General features: G+C 36.7%; 1 protein-coding gene across 1 annotated transcript in view; it reads right to left on the bottom strand.

Moving 5' to 3' along the window:
• Nucleotides 1–17,266, bottom strand: part of LOC143248580 (dual specificity testis-specific protein kinase 2-like) — an 88,320-nt gene that overhangs the window by 31,549 nt on the left and 39,505 nt on the right. The window contains exon 4 of the mRNA XM_076497047.1: nt 11,847–11,895. Within this exon, the coding sequence (XP_076353162.1) occupies nt 11,847–11,895 (49 nt within the window). The remainder of the gene's footprint in view (nt 1–11,846; nt 11,896–17,266) is intronic.

The following is a 17,266-nucleotide window of genomic DNA, read 5'->3' as shown; positions in this document are numbered from 1 at the left end:
AGTCCGCCGGTGGAACAGCGGTAAGTCTTCGGATTTACAATGCTAAAATCAGGGGTTCGATTCTCCTCGGTGGACGTAGCAGGTAGCCTAATGTGGCTTTGCTATAAGAAAGTGCAAACGCACACAATTTTCCTATCTGGTTTTCAAAACTAAATGATATAGCTTGTGTACAAACTAACAGTTCTTCTCTGAACAGAGAGAGATGTTTTCAACATGTCGACTGGCCCTCATATCTATAAGAAACGTTGGAAAACAGACACGTGACATAACCTTGTTGTGTGAGATTTCTTCAATATTGTGACTACTTGTGAACTCTACATGTAGTCTTCTCACTCTACGAATTTAATAAAACGTTTTGCTTTGCTACAAAACACGATTAATTAGTTATTACAAACTATTAGGAAGTAAGTTAGTAGTTAAATTTCACGGAAATACTCAGTTAAGAGATACTTCTTCAAGACTGTAAATCTAAAAAAACTGACGTAATCAAGCTAATCATTATCACTGGCTGTTTTATACGTTGTATTCTTCCTTTATTGGGTCTAACGTTCACTCATCCACGCCCTTCCACAGACGTGACGTAAGATCCTTCTTACGAGACTTGACCGAAATGTGGGATGGTTCACCAGAAATAAGTTAAATTGTTAATAAAATTTCAATACTGATTGGCTGTAATCACTAATTACCAACATAATGGGCTAAATCAACTGAACGTTTGATCTGACACTGACAGTCACCATTTAACACAACCATAAAATGTAGAGCATGCAATATTTATTAAACAACACACATAAATGCTACCAATCAAAATCATCTTAAGGGGAATTATAGCATAGCAATCGTTATGGCGTGAACGTGTTATTTAAGATAGCCAAGTATGATTACAAACAACTATACCTACTGCATTTCTTGGGTCTTAGCCAGCCTGATGAATTCTGGTTTGAGCAAAACGCGTCGTTGGCAATAGCTATGATGAACATAGTGTGGTTGTGAAACTATTATTTTACACACTTCTAATTCTTGAAAATTCCAAAAAAAATGTTCACCAAGGAGAAGACGGTACTTCCAACCTGGAGTATTCGCCTTCCTCGGATGACTACAGAAAAGGTTACATCTGAGAAAGGTAATAAGCCATGATGAAATGGACTGATTAGTGGAGATAGCAATATCATTCAATGGCAGACTAACTTCAACCAGCTGCAACTGGATATGAAGGCCGGAAGAAAGAATGAGAGACATTTTATTTCAAAAGAGCACAGCCCAATTAGGAAAAAAGACATAACCTCAGGGGGGATGCTGTGGTAAGGATTGAGGTTTAGAAGCATACTGCAAATAAAGTTGCAAATGATAGAGGTTAAAAGGAGGTTCATGGGACTCAGTGTACAAACTCTGAACTGAAAAAGTGCAGAAAGTCCATATGCAGAGCCAAAGCCCAGATGGTGAATGTAATCCAGCATCTTCAAGGTTTAGGCCCTGGAAGAACCATTGACCAGAGACCTAGGCTGGATTAAATGAGGACATGATAGATCTTTGAGCATAGAACGTTGGTCTACTCCCTGAGAGACTGAAGAGAGAACACAGAGGATGTTCCATGCCCCAGTACATTTGATGCACATTTGTTTTATGAGAGGAATGAAAAGATACAGTCAAAGATAACCCCCAAGAACTTTGCCTCGGGGGCCATAGGAAGAACAACATCACCAAGACGAAGCTTGGTGTAGACCCCACTGGTGGCAAAAATGCATGCACACGGTTTTGAAAAAAAAAAGAGGTAACACTGTTTGTTGTGGTCCACTTCAACAAGCAATTGAGAACAGTCTGGAGCTGCCTCTCGATAAACCTCATACTCGATAACCGACATGAGATGTGAAAGTCATCAACATAGAGCCCATTTGCAACATTAGGAGGAAGTTGTATTGTGAAAGCATTGATATCAATACTGAAAAGTGTGACGCTCAAGACACACTCCAGATAGACTCAAAGTCCCTGTGTGAAAGAACAGAAAAGAGTCAAAACCATATGAATAGAGGTTCCGCAAAATTCCTTACCTCCATGTAGTCATACGGCTTTCTCTAGATCAAAAAAGACAGAAACAAAATGTTCTCTCTTGAGGAATACTTTCCTGATCAGTGTGCAACGTCAAATCAGGTGGTCGACAGTAAAGCCTGTCAACACAATCTGCACCAGGTGAGCGAGAGGAGATTGTTTCAAAGAACCAAATAAGACATGCATTGATCATCCTCTTCACGACCTTAAAGAAACAGCAAGTCAAGGAAAAACGGGACAATAATTAGAAGGAATAGTGGGATCCTTCCTAGGCTTAGAAAAAACTAAAACAATAGCTTTGCACCAAGCATCAGCAAAAACGATTTCTTGCCAGAGTTGGTTTAAAACAACAAGAAGAGCAAGAGAGGCAAAAGAGAGATGGTGCAGCATCTCATAGTGAATATCATCAGATCTAACCAATCTATTGCCAGACCTAGCAGAGTGAGTTAGAATTTCATCAGTGTAAAGGGCAAACTACAGCCATAGAGATTATTGGCCCAAAAGGAAAGAGGTAACTGCTCTGCCCAAGATTTGATGGCCAAGAAAGCAGGGGAGAAAAACAAAACAGGTGGAAAGATAAGCAGAGATCTCAATTAAAGTATCGGCAATGCTCTATACATTAGTAATTCCCTGGTCATTGGAGAGCAAGATAAATAGAAGATGGGAAGCATACCATCCACCGACTTTCCAAATCTTGTCCCATATTATTTTGGAACTGGTAGTAGAAAAGATGCTAGCTAGTCATAAACTTAATCCAAGATTCCTTTAGGCTCTTTTATCTGACCTGCTAAGAATGGGCACAAGTCTGCTGGAAAGTGATGCGGTTAGAAAGAGTGGGATACCCATTCACAGGCTCAGAAATGGACCTTTTTTATCTGCTGGCAGGCTTGAGACCACAATGGACGAAGATAACATGGGAAGTGTGTCAAGGTTTAGGTATAGAATAAACATCAGCTTGAACGATGCAATCAATTACTGTTTACACACAGTTATCAATAGATGGCAGACTATCAACAGCAGGATCAGTTCCGAGAGAGAGGTGAAAGAATGCCATTCAGCTGGATCCAACTTTCAGCGTAGCACTTGGGATGGGTGACCTCGACCATGGCCAATTTCCCTGAGAACTATAGATATTCACTGCCTCGTGGGTTACAATCACACACACCCCAAAAAAACAAAAACCAAAAGAACGAGTGAAAAGTAAAGGGAAAAAGATGGATAGATCAATAGCAGCAAAAGTTTTAGTAGATACATGAATATATGTAAACGAACCAGTATTTAAGAGAGACAGATCGTGTTCTGAGAACAACCCGTCTCTCTCATCAAAATCAGCATCACCCCAGAGCGGATTGTATCAATTAAAGTCACCCAATATGGAAAAGTGAGAAACTATTTTACGAGAGCATTGAGGTCTGACTGATCGTACGTCTCCACACGATACAGGTAAACAGAAGAAACACTGATGGTACAACCTAAGAAAACACAAACGTTATGATCTCCAATGGAGCATCGATAGCAGAAACAAGGTGGACACATTCAGGTCGACCAGCAGTGCCAGCCCTCCATGCACTCGTCCATTACACAACCTATAATTCTAATATAAAGAAAACTGCAAAAAGTGACTGTATCAGCAGGTTTCAGGAATGTTTCCTGTAAGGAAAGACACACAGGATGACAGAAATTGATCAAGGTTTTAATGCCATCCAGATTAGAATGGAAAACTCGACAGTTTCACTGCATTAATGTAACCATTTTTAATTGGTTGGAGGAGAATTGGTCGGAGAACCCTTCTATTTACGACTACACTGACTTTCTTTATTAGAAGTAATCTGTTGACTTCAATGAATCCTGCCCTGGATCAAGTGGGCAGATTTCTGTCATTAAACGTAGATCCCTGCGACTGGAGGCGTTATCGAATAATCATTATGCATCTCGAGGCCAAAGAAGATGGACCCGAACAGATACCAGAAGCCAAGGACAAAGGAAGTTGACCTGGGCAGTCACTGGAAGGAATGATGGGGCAGAAATTGGATTAGATGTGGTCTTGCCAACTCGTTTATCTATAAACAGCAAAATACTCTTCACAAGGTTTCAGAATAACTCTGTTGGAAGTAGAGAAAAATCTGTCTGCACTCCCATTATAGTAGTGGAACGTGGTGCAGCAGCATATATCTGAGGTGTAGGTGGGAACAATAACTTCCGAACATTGGAGAATAAAACGTTATGGTCAGTATGTAAATCTTGTACCTTTTACTCTTCACCCACTTATAGCAAAGTCGATTGTAAGAGTGGTGGCAACCACCACAAATGACGCAGTGATGGTTCAGTTGATACTAGTAGGGGGCATGATCTTTGTCACCACAACGAGTATGCGTCAAAGAAACACGACAAGATGCCTTTGAGTGTTCAAAACTGATGACACTGGAAACATCTGAGAGGTTTATAAATGCATGGCTGGCCTCTACAGTTCAGATTAACTTCCTTGACAGAAGAAGATGGACTTGGCGATGTGAAAGTCAAAATTAAGACTTCTGTCAAAACATAATTCAATCCTTGCTAGTAAAGATACCGCATACAGCAGAAACGTTTTGGTTGGAGAAACCAGCGAGAACCTCTGACTCGATGAGGGTTTTTAAATCTTTCTCAACGATCACTCTTCGGGAGGAATTCAAAGTAGCATGTGGAGTGGCCTTATATATATACCCAATGATTTTCGACATCAGAAGTAATTCACTAAGTGTAGGTGTAGATATCTCTAGAGTACAACTTTCTGACTGATTTGGGAGAGCCAACAAGCCTCACTATCCCTTCTCAATGAAAAAGGAAGACATTTGCCCTAACAACGTGTCATATAAAAAACGAAGAATTTAAAAACGAGGTATAGGATCTGACTTTGATGGTAATTGTGTAACAGAGTCATCTATGCATGGTCGTTTACCTATAAGCTATTTTTTGTATTTTATTTTTTGGAAAATTGGGAATCCATAATAAATAATGATTCTGTGCCCACCGGACCCACCTACCACGGAGTCCAACGAGAGGACGCACTGCACTGCCAAACAAGGACAATGCAGCAACGCTAGGGCTTCGTGACCACTACACCAGAATCATATATAACATCCAAAACGCCTGTTGAGAACGCCCAACGCTGGTAGTCAGTTAATCCTAGCTAAACAGGATGCACCCTGAGGAGCCACCGTCTACAGAAATTAAAGGCCAAAGTGGGGTGTTGCAGCACCCCACACACCTCTTAAATCACCAGGATCATCTCCTCTCCTTCATATCGTTACGCGCAGCAAACATGTGGGTGGGTGTTCTCATCCCAAAGGAGGTAAACCAAAAACACAAAACCTTGACTGGGAGGTCCCCTCACCGCGTACAGAAATCCTTCTCAAGAGGAATTCTGAAAGACTTGTTCCACTTTGCACTAAAAATAAATTTCACCTGTAACGCTAAAACTTGTGTACAAATAGACTGCCTAAGCAGCCCTCTATCATCTGGATTATGTGAACTGTTCATCTACAAAGTAGTCCGGCTATTATAACACAGCTCTACACACTGGTTCAGATACGTCAACGACGTATTTTGTGAAATGGAAGACAAAGTTCCTTCTAACACTAAATTCACTCATAAAAAACGAGGTTTTAAATTACATGAACATGACAATAGAAAGAAACTCCCACAATTTTAACATGAAAATCTTTCACAAACCTGATAATGATACAACTGTATAATGTGAGACCACGCCCCTTCAACAAAATATCAAGATGTTATCACGTGTTTACAAGAATATGTAATAATCCGCAACATAAACTAGAATCAATATCTGACATATTAATTAACAAATGTCACTTCCCTAAACACACTGTCACCAGCACCTTAACCAAGTATATGAAACAAACTTAATAACAGAAACAAAGAAACAGAAAACGACATAAACTCCATAAAGGATACAAGATACAGAAATTCGGACACACTAATAGGTATCTTACCACATCACAGCTGTATAACCAGAAACATCATAAACATTTCGAAACACACATAATACAAACAGTAAAGTTACTTGTATTCAAAAACCGAACACTAAAATTAAATTTCATCTTAAGAAGGTTTATTCTGACAATATCGACGACAGCAGTATCTACATATATCGATGTGATAACACTTACTTAAGCGGAACAGGACGTAACCTGAACATAAGGACTAGAGAACATAACAATCCACTATCACATACTTACGAACACAGCACAACAAATCAACATACAAGTAACATCAACAACTTTTAAATATTATACAATGAAAACAACTTTAATAGAAGAAAAATAAATGAAGCATTAATTATAAATGAACCAAACTCTCATTTAAATCAAAACACAGGTGTCGCCCTGCACGTTTTCTAAACTGGAATAAAATTCTCTCGCGTAGTATTTCCCACCATAAACCCTATTACCTGATGATGACCACATTAGTGGTCGGGTTGTTATTAAGTCAAACAAAAAACAATCCACTCAAAATTTATATCTCTGGGCTTTAAATAAATAAAAGTGTTTATAGTGAATTTCTCCCCATAACAAATAGGACTGTTGTAAGGACTATGGATAATCATCTTAGAGACTATGATACAACCTTAAAAAAATCATGGAATAATAATGGCAGAAAAACAAGCAAAGAACTGTGGGTAACAACAATCAAAGTGCGTGTAAAAATGTCGGTGAATGTTCCAAGAACAGAAGTCTATTTCCTCCGTGGAACTCTAATCCAAGTGATAACCACAGCACCACTCAGATAAGCAGTTCTTCACATGCAAACATGACATATAATACTAAGAAAATCTCACGCCATCACACGAAGGTGTGACTGATGATGAACGATATGGCAACAAGTAAAATATCAAACATCAAGTCAGGTTCTTGGCCACTTATACACCCGCAATTCTCTTCAACCAGCCAGCATACTAAAAGATGTCTCCTAATGCAATTACTACTGTCACGTGTTTACTACCTGAAAATCACTTTCACATCGAATTATAAGTGAGAACTTTAACAGAAAACGATTTTAGAATTGTCATTCGCATGGCACATATACTTGTGAAGAAATAAACAACAACAAACATTGTAAAGATACAATAATGAACTACAATTACTGTTTCATGCGCTTGTACTGGATTGTATAAAGATACAATAATGAGCTACAATTACTGTTTCGAACTTCTATTAGATTGTATAAAAATACAATAATGAAACACAATGTTGTTTCATGAATTTCTATACTGAATTTTGTAGACAATAAGAAACAACAATGGCGACTTCTTCAGATCGTTATATTTAGTCAAGTACGTGTAGGTTTCTTAAACCTAGCCGTAAAACAAGACGCGTGGGCCTTGGACTAGACTCAAAACTGAAGTTTTTTGTTTGCTCTTTTATGTTCATATCCGTGAATATCAAATTATAAGCTCCAGTCGGCACATTTGTTCAATGACGTTAGTTCATGAAATTACTGTCAGCGTATCGCTGATAATTATAATAACAACTTCAGCAGTTCACAATGTTACTGTTTTTGCTTCCACTTTTGCTTTATAATGTGTTTTTCATTAATCTGCAAATAATTAAATAGTTTTCAAGGAAACGGTCTATTAACTATCAAACGCCTGAAGAAAACAACAACACATTGCTGACTGCAACACCAGCTATAACAATGATGATAGCTTGGTTATAAACAGAAGCGTGCGTTAACCTGCTCCAAGATTACCCAACCTTGAAATGTTAACAAAAGGAATCCAGAGTGATTCTGTGTTGGAACAGAGATGTAACAAGACGCGAGATTTCTATAACTTCAGGCTAACCTTAATCACATTGATCATAATCCGACACGGTAAACAGGCGCCCAAGAAAGGTTATAAAAAAAAGGATTCTATTCAGTAACATATGTATACGTTCGAAATGGCACTTCAATCATTATGTAAAATATAACCACACGTTATGCAAACAAATTTCAATATTCTGACTCTCACAGGGCAGTAGCATTATCCAGTCTACCTTTCAAAAGTATGGGTAAGGTCAATGGATATCTCTCTCCGTGGAAATAATAAATAACATGACCTACTCTAGTAAGGTCAATACATGTATCTCTCCATGGAAACAATAAATAACATGACCTACTCTAGTAAGGTCAATACATGTATCTCTCTCCGTGGAAACAATAAATAACATGACCTACTCTAGTAAGGTCAATACATGTATCTCTCCGTGGAAATAATAAACAACATGACCTACTTTAGTAAGGTCAATAGATATATCTCTCTCGGTGGAAATAATAAATAACATGACCTACTCTAGTAAGGTCAATACATGTATCTCTCCATGGAAATAATAAATAACATGACCTACTTTAGTAAGGTCAATAGATATATCTCTCTCCGTGGAAATAATAAACAACATGACCTACTCTAGTAAGGTCAATAGATATATCTCTCCATGGAAACAATAAACAACATGACCTACTCTAGTAAGGTCAATAGATATATCTCTCCATGGAAACAATAAATAACATGACCTACTCTAGTAAGGTCAATAGATATATCTCTCTCCGTGGAAATAATAAATAACATGACCTACTTTAGTAAGGTCAATAGATATATCTCTCTCGGTGGAAACAATAAACAACATGACCTACTCTAGTAAGGTCAATACATGTATCTCTCCGTGGAAATAATAAACAACATGACCTACTTTAGTAAGGTCAATAGATATATCTCTCTCCGTGGAAAAAATAAACAACATGACCTACTCTAGTAAGGTCAATACATGTATCTCTCCATGGAAATAATAAATAACATGACCTACTATAGTAAGGTCAATAGATATATCTCTCCATGGAAACAATAAATAACATGACCTACTCTAGTAAGGTCAATACATGTATCTCTCCATGGAAATAATAAATAACATGACCTACTCTAGTAAGGTCAATAGATATATTTCTCCATGGAAACAATAAATGACTTGCTCTAGTAAGGTCAATAGATCTATCTCTCCATGGAAACAATAAATAACATGACCTACTCTAGTAAGGTCAATAGATATATTTCTCCATGGAAACAATAAATGACTTGCTCTAGTAAGGTCAATAGATCTATCTCTCCATGGAAACAATAAATAACATGACCTACTCTAGTAAGGTCAACAGATACATATCTATCCATGGAAACAATAAACAACATGACCTACTCTAGTAAGGTCAATACATGTATCTCTCCGTGGAAAAAATAACATGACCTACTTTAGTAAGGTCAATAGATATATATCTCTCCATGGAAACAATAAACAACATGACCTACTCTAGTAAGGTCAATACATGTATCTCTCCGTGGAAAAAATAAATAACATGACCTACTTTAGTAAGGTCAATAGATATATCTCTCCATGGAAACAATAAATAACATGACCTACTCTAGTAAGGTCAATACATGTATCTCTCCATGGAAATAATAAATAACATGACCTACTTTAGTAAGGTCAATAGATATATCTCTCTCCGTGGAAAAAATAAACAACATGACCTACTCTAGTAAGGTCAATACATGTATCTCTCCGTGGAAATAATAAATAACATGACCTACTTTAGTAAGGTCAATAGATATATCTCTCTCCGTGGAAAAAATAAACAACATGACCTACTCTAGTAAGGTCAATACATGTATCTCTCCATGGAAATAATAAATAACATGACCTACTTTAGTAAGGTCAATAGATATATCTCTCCATGGAAACAATAAATAACATGACCTACTCTAGTAAGGTCAATACATGTATCTCTCCATGGAAATAATAAATAACATGACCTACTCTAGTAAGGTCAATAGATATATTTCTCCATGGAAACAATAAATGACTTGCTCTAGTAAGGTCAATAGATCTATCTCTCCATGGAAACAATAAATAACATGACCTACTCTAGTAAGGTCAACAGATACATATCTATCCATGGAAACAATAAACAACATGACCTACTTTAGTAAGGTCAATAGATGTATCTATCCATAGAAACAATAAACAACATGTGTTTAGTCTAGTAAGATTAATATATATCTTTCTCCATGGAAACAATAAACATTACGTAGTTTAATACGGTCAATAGATCTCTCTCTCTCCATGGAAACTATGAACAAGATCTACACACAAAGACTCCTTGGGAACCACCACCATCTCTCGAGCCTACCAGCAGTAATACATTTATTCTTATCATGAAATATTAGCATTAAACATATTACATTTTCAAACAATACATTCTGTATGATGTCTCTTAGAGATTTTCAAGAATGAGTGTATTATATACTCTGTTTCGACCACACCATATAACATTATTATACTGTATCACGACAAACAATTAGTTACAATCATTCTTTGCCAGCTTGTAAAAGGTGTACCCACCATAACAACTGTAACTGTACCAAATGGCTTACATAAATATCGTTCTGACCAGTACTATGTTTGTTGTATAAAAGCTGGCCTGATGAGCTCTGGATTAAGCAAAACGCATCGTCGGAAATGGATATGACAAACATAGTATTACAACCACACTATTACTATAGTGAAAATTTCTAAAAGCCTACATTAAAGATGTAGCGTTTCAAAATGTAATAATTTTAATACTTATGTCTTATGAAGAGTAATAACACATTAATATCCTGAGAAAAGTAGCACCATTTAGGTCGTACAAGAGTAATAACACATTAATATCCTGAGAAAAGTAGCACCATTTAGGTCGTACAAGAGTAATAACACATTAATATCCTAAGAAAAGTAGTACCATTTAGGTCGTACAAGAGTAATAACACATTAATATCCTAAGAAAAGTAGTACCATTTAGGTCGTACAAGAGTAATAACACATTAATATCCTAAGAAAAGTAGTACCATTTAGGTCATACAAGAGTAATAACACATTAATATCCTGAGAAAAGTAGTGTCATTTAGGTCGTACAAGAGTAATAACACATTAATATCCTACGAAAAGTAGTACCATTTAGGTCGTACAAGAGTAATAACATTAATATCCTAAGAAAAGTACCACCATTTAGGTCGTACAAGAGTAATAACACATTAATATCCTGAGAAAAGTAGCACCATTTAGGTCGTACAAGAGTAATAACACATTAATATCCTGAGAAAAGTAGCACCATTTAGGTCGTACAAGAGTAATAACACATTAATATCCTAGAAAAGTAGTGTCATTTAGGTCGTACAAGAGTAATAACACATTAATATCCTAAGAATAGTACCACCATTATGTCGTACAAGAGTAATAACACATTAATAACCTAAGAAAAGTAGTACCATTTAGGTTGTACAAGCGGATCAACACACCGGTATTTCTAGAGAAACAAAATTATCTAAATAACATAATTACTGTTGAATTTGAGTTATGGCTTTCAGGTTGAGCTACAAGTCAAGAAAGTGAAAGATAAATATCAACACATAAATACATGTAATTAATGGTAGATTCTTCCTCAGTTTAAAATCACGTGCTCTAGCATAACAGCTCCACCTATACTCTACACAATTACAGTCAATCAAACATACTTGTACCAAATCAACACAGAGGTGAGCCATTTTGTGTTTTACAATAGTGGCTGATATTCGAACGAACGTCCGCAATTTTTTAACAAACAAACAGCCAATGGAAGTACGTTTGGAAGGGGTGAAAGAATATCTCCTATCTTACTGTTGTTGTTGTTTTCAATGTATGAAAAACTAAGACATTACAGATAATTTTAAAAACACACAGGAAAACCGTACGTACCTCAGTAAGGGCGTGCAGCTGGGCCTCGTGAACACATACCCCCATGAACCTGAAAATCACAACAAAAATGATCAGTTTTCAGCTCTCTATAAGCAAAATTAGTGACGTCACATTTAACTATATTGCGCGAGCTCAGGTGGAATTGAGATGTATGAGGTCGTGTACAAAACAAGAACTGGCATGAACTTAAAAGATAATATTAAAAAAGTATAATACGTTTCGTTTAAATGTGGCTAATGATTCGTGAATGTCTCGTTAGATCACGAACGATTGATATGCAGCAGAATACAAATTTTGAAATATTTTATTCGCTTTTTACATCAATACAAAACCTGAACGTATGTCAAATTAGCTTGTGAATACTTAACTTTGAAACACGAACCTGCGACACATAAAATGTTATTGATTACTTTCACTCTACCAAATCATTGATACATCCTGTTAGAAATATACACTCCAATCCATAACATGATCTTGTTCAAAGAGGATTTGTTAACCCTAGTACACACACTCAAAAAAATTACGTTGTCCACACTGGGGGTCATTTTTGACCCCCCACCAAAAATATTAAAAAAAATTATTTTCATATAAGCAAAGTATACATTTGGACAAAATATTTATTCTATACAATTTATGCATACACTCTGGGTAGCTTTATGGTCATTGGAAGCCATTTTACTACATTTGATACACTTTGAAGAAGTGTTTTTCCTTGAATCACGTGCGCATATTTGACACCATTTCCTAACGTTCTCTTCAGCAACTTTGTCTTTTTGGAGGGATCACTTCATTTGTATCTTCTTCAGGCAGTAATTCATCAGTAAGCAACTTCAGAAATTCACGTCTTGCTCTCTTTTGGTACTTTGATGCGAATTCTGGATGGCGCTGGCGATAGAGAAGGAAAGCATTGTATGCGGCAGCATCAAGAATGTTATAAAATAGTGCCATTGGCCACCTTCTGGTCTTTCTTTTAGTGGAAAAGAATCTAACTATTTGATCTAGTGTATCGACTCCTCCGTTGATGGAGTTATAGTATGATATTATTTCAGGTTTTCCTGATTCATCATCGATTGAGGGCTCTCTATGCAACGTAGATAAGAATATTCTAGAATGCTCGAGAACATTTATAGTGTTCTAGAATGTTCTAGAACACAAAATTTCATATCAATATATTAATTGATTGTTTACCAGAAATGTAATTGAGTTTTTTAAACGGGGGTCAAAAATGACCCCCAATGTGGAAAACGTGAATTTCGACATTAGACAAAGGGTGTAATACCCCATTTGCATAAAATACATGTTAAACGTATTAGTATAGTATGTTATTAGTATAGATTAAATTAGGTACACTTTTAGGCCCGAAAGTCACACCTTTGATATTTAAACACAAGTGGGCCCATTTTTGACCCCCACCGTGTGTATGAGGGTTAAAAAAATACGTTTTAACCTTCAAAAACGTTTCACAATGTCACAATAACAATGACAGAATGAGGCTAAACATGGCACAATAACAACTACAGAATGTGGTTAAACATGGCACAATAACAACGACAGAATGTGGTTAAACATTTCACAATATCACAACAACAACAACAGAATGAGGATACACATTTCACAATGTCACAATAACAACTACAGAATGTGGTTAAACATGGCACAATAACAACTACAGAATGTGGTTAAACATGGCACAATAACAACTACAGAATGTAGTTAAACATTTCACAATGTCACAACAACAACGACAGAATGTGGTTAAATATTTCACAATGTCACAACAACAACGACAGAATGTGGTTAAATATTTCACAATGTCACAACAACAACGACAGAATGTGGTTAAATATTTCACAATGTCACAACAACAACGACAAAATGTGGTTAAATATTTCACAATGTCACAACAACAACGACAGAATGTAGTTAAAAATGTCACAATAACAACTACAGAATGTGGTTAAATATTTCACAATGTCACAATAACAACGACAATGTGGTTAAACATTTCACAGCATCACAACGGCAGCGACAGAATGTAGTTAAACATTTCACAATGTCGCAACAACAACGACAGAATGTGGTTGAACATTTCACAATGTCACAACGGCAGCGACAGAATGTGGTTAAACATTTCACAATGTCACAATAACAACGACAGAATGTGGTTAAACATGGCACAATAACAACTACAGAATGTGGTTAAACATGGCACAATAACAACTACAGAATGTGGTTAAACATGGCACAATAACAACTACAGAATGTGGTTAAACATGGCACAATAACAACGACAGAATGTGGTTAAACATGGCACAATAACAACGACAGAATGTGGTTAAACATGGCACAATAACAACGACAGAATGTGGTTAAACATGGCACAATAACAACGACAGAATGTGGTTAAACATGGCACAATAACAACGACAGAATGTAGTTAAACATGGCACAATAACAACGACAGAATGTAGTTAAACATGGCACAATAACAACGACAGAATGTAGTTAAACATGGCACAATAACAACGACAGAATGTAGTTAAACATGGCACAATAACAACGACAGAATGTGGTTAAACATTTCACAATAGCAACGACAGAATGTGGTTAAATATTTCACAATGTCACAACAACAACGACAGAACGTGGTTAAACATGGCATAATAACAACTACAGAATGTCGTTAAATATTTCACAATGTCACAATAACAACGACAATGTGGTTAAGCATTTCACAGCATCACAATAACAACGACAATGTGGTTAAGCATTTCACAGCATCACAACGGCAGCGACAGAATGTGGTTAAGCATTTCACAGCATCACAACGGCAGCGACAGAATGTGGTTAAACATTTCACAATGTCACAACAACAACGACAGAATATGGTTAAACATTTCACAATGTCACAACAACAACGACAGAATATGGTTAAACATTTCACAATGTCACAACAACAACGAGAAAATGTGGTTAAACATTTCACAATGTCACAACAACAACGAGAGAATGTGGTTAAACATTTCACAATGTCGCAACAACAACGAGAGAATGCGGTTAAACATTTCACAATGTCGCAACAACAACGACAGAATGCGGCTGAACATTTCACAATGTCGCAACAACAACGACAGAATGTGGTTAAACATTTCACAATGTCACAATAACAACGACAGAATGTGGTTAAACATGGCACAATAACAACGAGAGAATGTGGTTAAACATGGCACAATAACAACGACAGAATGTGGTTAAACATGGCACAATAACAACGACAGAATGTGGTTAAACATGGCACAATAACAACGACAGAATGTGGTTAAACATGGCACAATAACAACGACAGAATGTAGTTAAACATGGCACAATAACAACGACAGAATGTAGTTAAACATGGCACAATAACAACGACAGAATGTAGTTAAACATGGCACAATAACAACGACAGAATGTAGTTAAACATGGCACAATAACAACGACAGAATGTAGTTAAACATGGCACAATAACAACGACAGAATGTAGTTAAACATGGCACAATAACAACGACAGAATGTAGTTAAACATTTCACAATAGCAACGACAGAATGTGGTTAAATATTTCACAATGTCACAACAACAACGACAGAATGTGGTTAAACATGGCACAATAACAACTACAGAATGTGGTTAAATATTTCACAATGTCACAATAACAACAACAGAATGTGGTTAAGCATGGCACAATAACAACTACAGAATGTGGTTAAATATTTCACAATGTCACAATAACAACGACAGAATGTGGTTAAACATGGCACAATAACAACTACAGAATGTGGTTAAATATTTCACAATGTCACAACAACAACGACAGAATGTGGTTAAGCATGGCACAATAACAACTACAGAATGTGGTTAAACACTTCACAATGTCACAATAACAACGACAGAATGTGGTTAAGCATGGCACAATAACAACTGCAGAATGTGGTTAAGCATGGCACAATAACAACTGCAGAATGTGGTTAAGCATGGCACAATAACAACTGCAGAATGTGGTTAAGCATGGCACAATAACAACTGCAGAATGTGGTTAAGCATGGCACAATAACAACAACAGAATGTGGTTAAACATTTCACAATGTTACAATGACAGCGACACAGTGATGGTAAACTTTTCACATTATAGTGGTGTAAAGAGCGTATCATTATCAAAAATATGGAAATTTAATGACAATAAAGCTTACATAATGTCATGTAGTACAATGAGGGCGAAGTTTCATATGTCGACATCTCTGTGTTATATGTATTACTACAGATCTACCGTTTATTTTTACATACAAGCCTAGTACAAGTTGTGTATTTAATAATTATTGCTATAACTGATTAAGTTTCGAGCTTATTAGATGGAACATTAGATGCTCGGTCATAAATCCTATATTTATCTTCACTTGATACAAGTAATAACACTTGAGCATTATTTGCTCTCCTGTTTACTGGTTCGAGAATAAATATAGCTTTAGAGTGTCATATAGTATTCGTCAAATCACATTCGAATAATTTACTTCGTGTTACAATCATCCTGTTTCAAGAGGTGTTGAATGACACCCAGTTTTCTTAGTACGACCGACAGACGACCCCAAGACACCCACGTTCTATTAGCAAATTTGAATATTGCCATCTGGCGGAAGTTCAACAATGACGGCCCAAGGACAATGCAAACTTTAGCCAAGGAAACAGATGTAACTGGCGTCACCTCAGCTCCCGGTGACTCACTCCACTCCCAAATGTTGTTCATTGTATGATTCAACTTACAAAAAACCAGCATCGCTGCTACTTATTTTGGAATGATGAAATTAAAAGTGACTACGCAACTCACGTGAGTATTCACAAAACAGAAAGAATATGTTATGTGGAATTTCGCACAAAGCTACTCGAAGACTATCTGCACTGGCGGTTCCTAATTTAGAAGCGATTGCTTGTTTTGAATTTCGCGCAAAGCTACACGAGAGCTACCTTCGTTTGCCGTCCCTAATTTAGCAATATAATCCTAGAGGGAAGGCAGCTAGTCATCATCATCCACCGCCAACTGTTGGGCTACTCTTTTACCAACGAATAGTTGGATTGGCCGTAACATTATAACGCCCCACGGCTGAAAGGGAGAGCATCTTAGGTGTGACGGAAATTCGAACCCGCAACCCTTGGATTACGAGTCAAGCACCCTAACCACCTGGTGAGTGATAAAGTAAAGGGGAAAGCAGCCAGCCAAAACCACCCACCGCTAATTCTAAATATACCTTGTTGTCAATTAAAAGTAGGTTATCTTGCCACACAGTAAAAGCATGTTATTACCGAACGAAAACGACCCAATTTGAAAGATCGAAACACACCAAAAGTAGACTCCAAATACCACTATATACCAAACAGGTCAGGCCAACGA

The sequence above is a fragment of the Tachypleus tridentatus genome, chromosome 4 (genome assembly GCF_004210375.1).
Source record: "Tachypleus tridentatus isolate NWPU-2018 chromosome 4, ASM421037v1, whole genome shotgun sequence".
NCBI classification, from domain to species: Eukaryota; Metazoa; Arthropoda; class Merostomata; order Xiphosura; family Limulidae; genus Tachypleus; species Tachypleus tridentatus.
This window is presented reverse-complemented; position numbering and strand designations above follow the sequence as displayed.